Source organism: Solanum tuberosum, unplaced genomic scaffold, assembly GCF_000226075.1.
Source record: "Solanum tuberosum cultivar DM 1-3 516 R44 unplaced genomic scaffold, SolTub_3.0 scf00365, whole genome shotgun sequence".
Taxonomy (NCBI): domain Eukaryota; kingdom Viridiplantae; phylum Streptophyta; class Magnoliopsida; order Solanales; family Solanaceae; genus Solanum; species Solanum tuberosum.
In genome coordinates, this window is record NW_006239290.1 from 290322 (window position 1) to 302476 (window position 12155).

The 12155-nt window shown below is 36.9% G+C and overlaps 2 protein-coding genes across 3 annotated transcripts; both read right to left on the bottom strand.

Annotated features, from left to right (window-relative positions):
• Window positions 1-1158: 1158 nt before the first annotated feature.
• LOC102603802 (U11/U12 small nuclear ribonucleoprotein 31 kDa protein) lies at window positions 1159-4092 on the bottom strand. 2 transcript variants are annotated; one of them, XM_006361625.2, is made up of 2 exons: window positions 3136-4092; window positions 1159-1572 (listed from the first exon to the last, which is right to left on the bottom strand). In XM_006361625.2, exon 1 carries the CDS (start codon window positions 4059-4061, stop codon window positions 3234-3236), a length of 828 nt encoding a protein of 275 aa, XP_006361687.1. In that variant the 5' UTR covers window positions 4062-4092; the 3' UTR covers window positions 1159-1572; window positions 3136-3233. The 2 variants fall into 2 exon arrangements, with proteins under 2 accessions (XP_006361687.1, XP_015170910.1); XM_015315424.1 differs by lacking the exon at window positions 1159-1572 and adding an exon at window positions 1593-1617.
• Window positions 4093-5338: 1246 nt separating this feature from the next.
• On the bottom strand, window positions 5339-11921 carry LOC102604138 (serine carboxypeptidase-like). The gene is made up of 9 exons (XM_006361626.2): window positions 11522-11921; window positions 10006-10174; window positions 8956-9075; window positions 7270-7413; window positions 7043-7193; window positions 6761-6852; window positions 6090-6348; window positions 5849-5982; window positions 5339-5744 (listed from the first exon to the last, which is right to left on the bottom strand). Exons 1-9 carry the CDS (start codon window positions 11836-11838, stop codon window positions 5616-5618), a joined length of 1515 nt encoding a protein of 504 aa, XP_006361688.1. The 5' UTR covers window positions 11839-11921; the 3' UTR covers window positions 5339-5615.
• Window positions 11922-12155: the final 234 nt, after the last annotated feature.

A 12155-nucleotide genomic window follows, 5' to 3' on the forward strand; every position in this document is an offset into this window, starting at 1 on the left:
GTAGGAAAGCTGAATTTCCTCACTCATACCAGACTTGATATTGCCTATGGAGTTCAACATTTGAGTCAATATATGCAAGATCCCAGGGAACCTCATCTTCGAGCTGCTTTTCACATGTTGAGGTATCTCAAAAATGATCCCACCTTGGGCATCTTCATGTCATCTTCTCCTGATTTTGAAGTTCAAGCTTTTTGTGACTCTGACTGGCTAGAAAATCTGTGAGTAGTTACATTGTCTTGCGGGGAAGCAGTCCCATCAGCTGGAAATCTAAGAAACAGGAGACCATTTCATTATCCTCTGCAGAAGCTGAGTACAGATCATTACGAAAGGTTGTTGGAGAATTGGTTTGGCTACAACGATTATTCACTGAGTTGACTGTTCCTCCAATTGGTCCTTTCCCAGTATATTGTGATAGTCAGGCTGCCCTTCACATAGCCAAGAATCCAGTTTTTCACGAGAGAACCAAACTCATAGAGGTCGATTGTCATTTTGTTAGATCCAAGCTTCAAGAAGGTTTAATTTCATTGCATCACATCAGCACTGGCGATCAATTGGCTGACATCCTGACGAAGGCTCTCACAGGAATCAAACACTCTGCTATGATGGACAAGTTGGTTGTGTTCTCCTCACCTCCAACTTCAGGGGGGGTGTTGAGATTAATAAGTTTATGCACAATTAGTTAGTTAGTTTAAACAGTGTTACTTTCACAGAATTAGTTTAGTTAACAGTTTTTGTAGTTAGTTTAGCTTTCCGTTAGACAGCTGTCCTAGTTATTAGATATTTTCCAATTTTCAGTTTGTATATATATAGCTCACTGTATCTAGTTCTAGTTCAGTTTTCATATTTTCACCATCCGGATACATTAATCCTAATACAAGAAAAATCTTTCTGTTGCGCTAAAAAGGGAATAAAATCTGAAAATTAATTAAATCCCATAAATTATGCTTGTGTTTCTTCTTACTCTCAAGTTTCAATAAGATTTGAAAATCACTCGACATAAAAAACGATTCAAACATTCCAATTATTTAATAGCGCTTTTTTGAAGGTACTATTTCATTGAAATTTGGACTAGGGAGAAGAATTGTACTCCAGTTAATTAGATAAAGTCTTCGTATATTTTGCTGACAATAGTCTCTTTTGTTAGTTGCCACAACAATATTCTCGGTGTAATTTCACAAGTAGAATCTGAAAAGAATAGAATATACACAAATCTTATCCGCGAACACAAGTTTCAGAAGCTGTCTTGCTTCAGTCAGACATATCAATTTCATCTATTTCCTTACAGAAAGGAAATCAAGCTGGACAAGCTAATAATACAATGAAATTGGTAACATAACATCTTCAATGCATATGAAATTTTGCATTTTGTTTTAAGGTAAGTTTGATATTACAGGCAACGTTCGATAACTTTCCTCCTCGAGTAAAGAACAACCTAACTAACGAGTCAACCTGTTGATCCACCGAGAAACAGGAGTGCCATACAATGGCTTGTATTGACATGCTTGAAGTACCTGAATATGGTGCTCTCGGTGAGTGTTGATCTATTCCAATGAAGTAAACTTTGAAGCGATTCTGAAATATAACAAGGACATCAATAATTTTACAAGGTCCAATTCCCTGACCAAAAATGACGAAGAACGAGGGAGATAAGACTGACAACAAACATGTTTACGAGCAAAAAGAGAAACGAGCAACTTGAGAAGAAAAGACACTATGCATGAATAACAGTACACTAACAGTGAATGCAAAATGAAGTAGGTTAAGCTCATGTATTTGCAAAGAGGATGAGGGGCAAACTTTAGATAGAGTGTTGAGATAAGACATCAACACTAAGCACGCTGCTGCAGAATTGGAGCTGTTAGATTAAAGTAACACCCGGTTATAAATGCAAGAGAGTAACTACATTCTGCAAATTTGTTTCTCGTAAGATTGGTGTCACGAGGCACTCTTAATGCAGAAAGAGCAAGCAGACTAAAACAAACTTATTTCTTGGTTAGTTCCCACTTGTCTTGTTGGATTGCAATTATGAAGAAATGGTGACAATGTAAGTTGATTCAAATACGTTACTTTAGAGCACAATTCCACTGCTTATAGTTATATCATAGCATTACCAAGCTGCAGAAAAAGTAACTACTCTTCAAAGCTAAACGAACGTTGGTTTCAAATGGATATAGAGGATTCATATAGCCAAACACACCTACTTAGGGATTGAGGCACAATTGCTACTGTAGTTGATGGTGGTTCCTTTTCTATCTTTATATAGACCTATCTCTCACTATCTAACAAAGAAAGGCTGAGGGCGGACATCGGAACATCAGGGGCATGCTAATACTGGCAAATTTAGGAACCCCTCTATGACACGACAGCCAAAAAAGAGGCCACCTTGATAGACTATTTCACTTTAAGAGGAAAACACTCTGTTAAAAGAAGCATTAACGTAATAAACTTTATATAAAGACATTCTGGTGTCAACGATGGTTTCCAAGAGAAGTACATAAGAAATAATGGAGTATTCATATACACCTCCATACCTAATGGACTTGGAAATTATCAAACGTTTCAGTTCCGATCAAGTCTCTAGAGAAGAACACTGGATGTATTCAATAAGACATATCAAAGGAAGTCTGCATTATAGCATAAAGATGAATTCTTGCAATTCAGTTTCAGGAGAGTTCAAAGTGTGAAGACCTCCGAAGTAAATGCAGTTATAAACTTACAAATAGATCCAACGAATCATGGTTACAATTTTGATTGCAAAAAGAAAAGAGATTTAAATCTAACTTGGCTTGTAATCTCTACTTTCCGAAACCACATATGAGTACTTCTATAATGCTACCACAATTTAGTTAAACCTACATATAGCATAATTCCATCTAGTTGGAGCAGGACTCTCAGCAGTTGGGATAAGGAAAACAACAACGAAAGAACTACATTGTTCATAAAAATTGGAACTTTTACCAAGAATAACATTGTGCCAACTTAAAGTTATATAAGTTCTATATTTCTTCTACACAAACTACTATCTAGTTCCACAATCGATATCACACATCATATTGATATTCACCAATGAAATCGAATAACATTCAACAACTACCAAAACACTAGACAGGAGGGAATGAATTTTTTTAAAAATACCTTCATTTAACACCATTGAAAATCATTCCTCAACTTCAGAAACAAGCTTAAAAGCTCGAATTTTTCCTCATCTAATTCCGCGAAAAAAGAAAAAAATGTCAATCCTCCTCATCACTCTCATCACTAAAATAACCTTTTCTCTTATCCTTCCTTGCTTCCTTCTTGAATTCGTCATTATCTCCTTTCAATAACCTCTCCTCTGCTCCTCTATCCACTACAGAAGCCCAATTATCGTCATCAAAACGCGCTCCCCCTTCATCATCCGCCTCCTCCTCTTCCTCGTCGTCCTCCCACTCCCCACCCCTACCCTCATCACCCCCCTTTCCTCCTCCTCCACCACCACCACCACCACCCCTCCGCCCTTTCTTCGGTGGCTCAGGCCTTTCCCTAGGTCCAAGCAAATTCTTCGGACACTCATACGATAAATGCCCTTCTTCCCCACATTCATAACACCTACTCTTATCCTTATAAACCTTCTTCCTTATAAACTCAGCAGCACGGCCATTATCAGAAGCAATTGACGCAGTTAGGGTTCGTCCATTCAGGACTTTTTTGTCAATTCCTTTCACAGCTTTAATTGCATCTTCTCTAGAAACGAAAAGGATGAACGCTACCCCACGGCTCTTTCGAGTGACCCGATCTTTAACTACAGTTACCTTTGCAACCTTGCCGAAAGTGGAGAAGATTGTATGGAGGTCGGAATTTGTCAGGGTATAATCGAGATTACTCACGTAAACTGTTGACTTTGATGGAGCTAGTCCACCGCTTCCGCTGCTTCCGCCGCCGCCGCCGTGAGAGGATTTTGAAGTGGAAACGTTTTTGGATGTGGCGGAAGACGACGGCGCCGGTGATGGTGCGGAGGAGTATCGGTAGTAAAAGGTGTCGTCTTCGTCGTCATCTTCGCTGTACTTTCTCCTCCTCGACATTTTACAAAAAAAAAATTCCACTGAGGAGCTTCAGTTAATCCATAATAAAAGGGGTGGACCAATCCATGACTAATAAGTACTCTTTCATTTAACTACAGGTATCGGATTCGAATCCCTATATACAAAAGTCTTCTTTCTCCATTAAGAGGTATTGGTTCGAGTCTTCCTAAGCATGAAATCGCAGATCTCGAATTTGAATCCCTATATTCAAAATCTTCTTCATCCACTAAAAGATCCAGGGTTCAAGTACCTTTGTTAGGTGTATTTAGTCGAACTTTCATGTCAATATCGCTTAATCCCAAGCGAATCCAAATACATGGCTAACAAACACCAAGTAGGAAAAAATGGGTGGGATTAGCCTTCCAAATTAAAAATATTAAATTGGTATTAAAGTTTATATTAAAATTACATGAAAGTTGAAACAATTCAAACCTTACTAACAAGTAACAACAGCACAACACTAGTAAAAAGATTAAAAATAAGACTTAAGCAGAAAAAACACATCTGAACTACTATTTTTTAACTATCGAGCACAAGAAAACATATTTAAGAATGTCTACCCAAGAACTACTATTTTTTAACTATCGAGCACAAGAAAACATATTTAAGAATGTCTACCCAAGAACTACTATTTTTTAACTATCGAGCACAAGAAAACATATTTAAGAATGTCTACCCAAGAACTACTATTTTTTAACTATCGAGCACAAGAAAACATATTTAAGAATGTCTACCCAAGAACTACTATTTTTTAACTATCGAGCACAAGAAAACATATTTAAGAATGTCTACCCAAGAACTACTATTTTTTAACTATCGAGCACAAGAAAACATATTTAAGAATGTCTACCCAAGAACTACTATTTTTTAACTATCGAGCACAAGAAAACATATTTAAGAATGTCTACCCAAGAACTACTATTTTTTAACTATCGAGCACAAGAAAACATATTTAAGAATGTCTACCCAAGAACTACTATTTTTTAACTATCGAGCACAAGAAAACATATTTAAGAATGTCTACCCAAGAACTACTATTTTTTAACTATCGAGCACAAGAAAACATATTTAAGAATGTCTACCCAAGAACTACTATTTTTTAACTATCGAGCACAAGAAAACATATTTAAGAATGTCTACCCAAGAACTACTATTTTTTAACTATCGAGCACAAGAAAACATATTTAAGAATGTCTACCCAAGTTATCTTAGGACACGATAAACTTGAATCAAATTGAATGAATATTAGATCATTCATATAGTCGAATCCAACTTAATTTGTGATTTTAACGTAGATGAACAATTAATTTATTCACAACATTAGCTCAAAAGACATGTAATGTGCCTTCTAAATGCCTTTCTGACTTCAAATGTTTATCATGTCTCAAATGCGATTCAGAAAGTTTTCGTCATTGCTTGGTTCAAACATACACTGGGTAAAGAAAGTTTGGACAAACGTCACGAAATTCTTAGTCGTTGCCAAAGAGGCCACCTAATATCAGGATAGAGCAACATTTACAGATATCTGAGAACCATGAAACGCATAATCAGAGATCATATTGAAGCAACCAAGTTTTCAGGTTCAGTCGTCTGCTGAGAAAGGGTGCCTCTAGTCCACCTCTTTAGCATCTCTAAGGCAGCTTGAGGCTGATCCATTGGAACCATGTGTCCAGCATCATGAACCTATTATGCATTTGACCAAAAGACATTTAGCTCAAACATTTATCATTATAAAATGAACAATAGGGTCGTTAATAGATGGATGCAAGGTCGATAAAGAAAGGCACCTTGAGGAAACTTAGAGGCCCGTGGCTTCTCAACAATCCTGCTTCAGAACCGTTAACTTCAAAGGGGACTTCGGTAGATGCTACAAACTCTTTCTGACCTTTCCATTCCATGGCCTGAACCCATCTTGAGTTACCTGGTAAAGAAACGATTTTATGACATCCGCACATTTATTTATTTTTGAAACTGTAACTTTCTGAACAAATTTCCATTATCGAGCTAAAGGATAATCTGATGCCTTACCAAGCCAGTTGCAAATGAGATCATATTCTCCAGCATACACAAGCAGCTTTATTCCATCCTCGAGCAAGGTTGGAATTCCTACTTCGGAGTTCCTCATCCAGTCAATAAGCATTGCCTGGTACACAGTAGTACTACAAGAGACAAACTCTATATCCTCAACGCCAAGAGCCTTTTTAACAGAGCGCAGATTCAGCATTTTTTCCATGTCTGAGAAGTCGTAGCAGAGTCGTCCCACACACTTCTTTCTGATGTCATAGTGCTGCAGACCAAAAACTTAATTTATCAGAAACATAGTTAACCAGTCATTTGTTCACAACTTTGGAAGGCATGTCCGCAGGATAATGTAACCCTCTGAATAATTAAAAAGATCACCTTGAAGTGAAAGGATAACTATGCCGGTATCCCAAACAAGTTGGGGTCGGCTGTATGAATAATTGAATATTGACCATGTTTCTCCAACTTAAATTCATGTTTGGCCAACATTACAATAGAAGTTCTTTATATTATTTATTGGCATAAAAATCTCACAACAATTTATAAAAGATAAATTTCTAGGATCATTTCTACTCTGTGAGGCTGCTGACACACCTATTTCTATACAAAGTACAGAATATGTGTAACAAGCACGACAATTAGTAGAAAATGAATAGCAGAAATGGATAAGAACTTACATTGATGTCAACCCCAGCACTTGCGCGGACAGCAGTGAATATAGAATTGCAAACAAAATAAGCCGCCAAGCAAGAGACTTTCCCATCAGTGCCTAAAAGAACGAAAACAGACATAGAAACTGAGAAGCAAAACAGAGTACAGAGAATGATTTGCTGTGAGTGCAAGAACATCCATTTATGTCGGGACAATACCCCAGCCCCCTTTATACCCTTTTTCACCCCAGGGAAATCCAAAATGAGTCAAATGATATGGAGGAAAGAAAGAAAGTAAACAGGATGTACCACAAAGGTTTACTGCGACTTCACAAACTGGAATTAGTTTGTTGATACGATCATGAGTAGACTTCGAAATTAATCCCATGTCCAATGCATAGTCAGTGTATGCAGGGTATTGTATTTTGGGATCTGTAAGCCCATTCCCAATGGCAAATCCCTAGTCAAATACATCCAATGAAGTCAAGAGACATGATTAAGGAAATAACAATACAACAGCTGGTGAAATGTGGTACCTTTAAGTTTATATGTGTTCCTTCTTTACCCTTATTTCCTTTGTGTACTCTTGCAGCAAAAGCAGGAATGTAGTGCCCAGCATATGATTCTCCGGTTATGTAGAAATCGTTCTTTACAAGCTCTGGATGCTCCTCAAAGAATGCCTATATCATTATTAATGATCATATCAACACAAAAAAGTCAGGATTGTAATTATCTTTGTTGCACATCAACTTAGAAAAATGTACTGTCTCCACCAAAATGGAAGAAACTAATAATCAAACCACAACAATCATTCAAAACTTGAAGAAGTAGACAAGTAGAGGAAAAAACACTAAAATCTGTAAACCTATGTTGTCAACTGACATGGAATTCATCTGAATACAGTGAGTAAGGGCCGAATAGGTAATTGTGTAGTGTCTTAAAGGTGGTTAGGCCAAGTTCTGGTAAAACCTCCGGGTTAAAAGCTGTTATACATGCTAATTAAAAGCATGCAAGAGGGAAATAACTAACCAACAAGTCATCTAAAAGAAAATTAAGCAATCCAGCTGCAAGTTCCAGTAAAAAACAAGGAACCCATTCCATGAAGAAGGTTCCTGAATACTGCAAAAAGGTTGAGGGACAGGATGTGCTGGCAGGTGACCACATTCTTGCCATTAATGCATTTGGAAGATAAAAGAACCCCAAATTATGATACTGCCTCTTTTTTGCCTGGGACCAGAACACGTGTATCAAACACCTAGAAGGCTCACTCATCAGCACAGTGTAAGGCTCGAGTCCTAGGGTATAACATCTCTCCTATAATCTAATACATGTAAGAGGTCATTAGTTCTTTAAGGCTTGGGTACTAGTGTTCAGAAACTGAGCCTTTTGAGCTCTTTGACAAACACGTACACCAGTGTAACCCCTTTTTGCATCTCACACGTAGACTGGTGATCAACACACAGACAAGAGAACTAACAAGCACAGCACACTCGAAGAGTCCAAGCAGCTATCTAAAAGGGATCTCAGACACATCAATAAAACCCTTACTATCACCAGTACTTAAATTTTTCACCAGGAACCAATTCTAGACAGGTCAGCAGCGAGATAGAGGTGTCTTACATCACCATAGCAACCCATCATTAGACCATACTAGGTGATGATAAATATATCATCGTTAAAGAATTCTCCTACTAATTTCAGTCTTTTCTTCAACTCTTCCCATTGTTGCTCATAATAAGCATCATGACTCATGTCTATTTGTCAATATCACAACTTCAGTGAGATAGAAAACGTTTATGAGAATTCTTGAAAGAAGATCACAGGTGTTTGGTAATTGTTTATCATTCTGTCTGCACACTATCTAAGACAACAATTTTATTAACAAAAAAAGGTCACAAGTGACTTTGTATCCCGGTAGTTTGATTGTGATCAGGATACTGAAGTTGTGATTTTACCCCCAAGTACAGTTTCTCCATAATATTTAAAAGTTTATCACCCTTTTTTGAATAGGTGGAATGTTTATCATACTTTAGAAGCAGCATAAATTACCCAATGTAGCAAACCTTATAATAACATATACGAAACCAGGAATTGATAGGTAAGAAAACATTTGGAAGCCATAGTGTCATCATAAGACTCTGATTTGAACGAAGGAATTCCACAGGAGTGTGTGCATATATAAATAAAAGGTTCCAAGTTGTGTTAAGGGTTTATTTTCAAACCTGAATAAAGTCATACAAGTCATCGCTAACACATGTTTCAGTGTGACAGAGGTCACGTCTGTCAGAACTGTAACTGAAGCCAGTACCTGTAGGTTGGTCTACATAGATAAGGTTTGATACCTGCAGAATTAACATGTAGACGTAAATTAGTACAAAAAGGAAATTCTAATAACGAAAATGAACCAACTACTTTAATCTAAGAAACATGCAGAAAACTTCATCCTGTAAGACTCGGCAATCAAATTCCAAGTTTCAATCAAAACTCAAACCACCAGCACCAAAACTGAAGTTCCTGTGGAACCTGAAATACATTCCTATCTGCAGTATCAAACTGCCATGCAGGCAATTTAATTTCAAAGAGTAGAAGGAAGAAAGCAGACAGAAGTATGTCATCAGGAAATGTAATTTTTTTTGAGAAGGAAAACGTTTGTCAACATTGATCTAGTTTCATGTACACAGTTCCCTCTTGGAGAAGGATATGCAGAAGCTTAGATTATTGAAGTTTTGGTAAGCGGAATCAAGAACTGATGTCTTTATATTGATGATTCGTCTGTTTATGCAATATATTGAACCAGAGAAGGACATGTTATTAACTGTTCTGTTTCACAACATATTCATAATTGCCATTTCATTTTTTGATCAGGGAAAAAAGAAAATGGAAATTATGAATATTTTTTCCCACAAAACAGTTTCTTAATTGCCTTTTCCAATTATTATTTTTGTTTAAAAGAAAATGATACTATCACACAGAAACTTCCACAATGAACAAATTATTAAGCTGACTGGAGAAAGCAAGTGCACCAATATTGGCAGTGCAAAATCCATTCGTCCATGGGAGATTTATGTCCTACTCTTAACTTTCATATATAACAGAGATGAAACAAGAGAAAGTCTTATTGCAATCAAGCTGAACCATTGAGTAAAGCGCATGAAGGTAAACTGCAACTATTGCTTGAGCACAAGCTTTTTTCTTTACGCACCACAAGATACAGTGGTTAACTGACAAGAAACTACTAAGACTGAAAAGCTACTTTCAAAGATAGTCAATACCTTGTCCCACCCATATTCATTCGGCACAAGTGACAAATTTTTTGAAATAGAAAAAGGTCCATTTTCATAGAAAAGGGCCAATTCACTACTGCAACCAGGCCCTCCACTCAACCAGATGACAACAGGGTCATCCTTACTTCCGCGTGATTCAAAGAAGAAATAGAACAACCTACAAATGGAAGATGACACAGTTCAATAAATAAGAGACCACACAACAACAAGTAGCTGGTTGATAAGATAGACCAGAACATGACGATATAAAGCAGGATTTCCCAGGAGATGTACATTTTAACAATTAATCATGAAGGAGAAATATTACAATGAAACAAGCTGATGTACATCTCTAAGCACACTGAAGGTCTTAAAATATAAATGTCTTAATAAAAATAAGTAGTAGTTATTTAGCAATCTAACAGTAAACACATTTCTCCACAAAAGTTATTAACACTGATACGTGAAGATAAATATATGAACACAACAAAATATTTCTACATTAACCAATTAATCTACTAAATCTCAATCCCAAACTAATTACATTTGGTTGTATGTATTTGTCTATACCAATTCACTCTACTTGGATCCATTTTCAACTGTTGCATTCGAGTTTCCAAAACGTGAAGTGAATGAGTAGGTAGCTAAAGGAGCTCATACAAGGGTGTGGGACATAAGACTACACAGAACTTGCTACAGTCCCAACACACCAAAATGCAATCCAACACATGTTGATGCAGGGCATAGGAGAAAGTAACCCCCTCCACCCACCCCTAAAAAACCCAAAACTAGACCTTTATTGAATGCCTAAACCATGGAAATCCAAGCAAATTTCACCTTCATCAAGAAATGAATTAGGCTACCAGAACTGTACTCCTTTCCTTTTTTTTAGTAACGATATGACACCTAGGTCTAACTCAAGTACTCAACCCCAAAATCTAGCTCATTAATAAGAAGAATTACCCAAATCCATATAAGCAAACTATACTCTAACACCCCCTTCACGCTCAGGCCCAACTGGAGGGTGGATCAAAAGCCCAAACAGGGATGGACCTGGCTCTGGCTCCAATACCATGTAAAGATGCCTAAGTCAACTTCAAAAGTTAGCTCATGAGGAAAGGATTATCCAAATCCATATTAGACCGTCAGTCTATTGTGGGACTTTAACCCACTCTAACATTTTCCAACTTACATGACAATTTTTATTTTTGTGATATTTGAAAATGACTGCTATCATCTCAATATAACTGTCACAATCAACAAACTATTCAAATTCATTTATCTATTCATGATAATCAGGTTTTAATGTGATGTTTTATATATATATCGTACACCATTATCTTATTCCTAACATAATATAACAAAACACCGAGTTTAGAAGGCTGTGATCGGTCCAAAGGGCGGGTCACATACGGATTTCTCGGTTATAAAAAAAAAACATAATATAACAAAACAACTCTTCTTAAACTCCATATTAAATCAAACCACAACATAATAGAAATCACCCTAGGGTTCCAAAAGTTACCTAGCAGCATGAGAATGCTTAATCTTATAATAACCAGCATGATGCCCCAAATCTTCAAATGAAACACTAGAATTCGCCAAATTAGGGAATGAGAATCGCTTCTCAACGATCCTAGAACCTTCATCGTCGGTCTGAAACGGATCCCGATCGACAATGTTATCCGATTCCTTAGGAAACAAATTGAGCTCCCGAATCAATTTCTCCGCTTGCTTCGATGCGAACCTCGAAGGAAATACTGAAATCTTCGCGAATGAAAATGAAGGAAAAACAACAAGGAGAAGAAGAAGAAGAAGATGAGGAAGCTTCATTTGCGCCATGTTTGGGGGTTGGAAGGGAAAGTGTTTTTGTGTGAGATAAATATTTGTGAAAATATGGTTTTGCGTGCGAGAGAAGAGAGTGAGCTAACGGTCCACGTAGAGTACACACTTTCCAAGAAACTGCTACACACTCTATAAGACAAAATTACAAAAAAACGGTTTGTTATTTTCGAAGGTGTACGTCAATTTTATTTGGTTATTTTTGAAAAACTCTCGCGATTTAAGTGCATTAAACTCAAGTAAAAAAAGAAAAACATACGGAAGGAACACAAGACAATATTTTATCTTAATACGTGACCTCGAGTCTTTTCTATCTA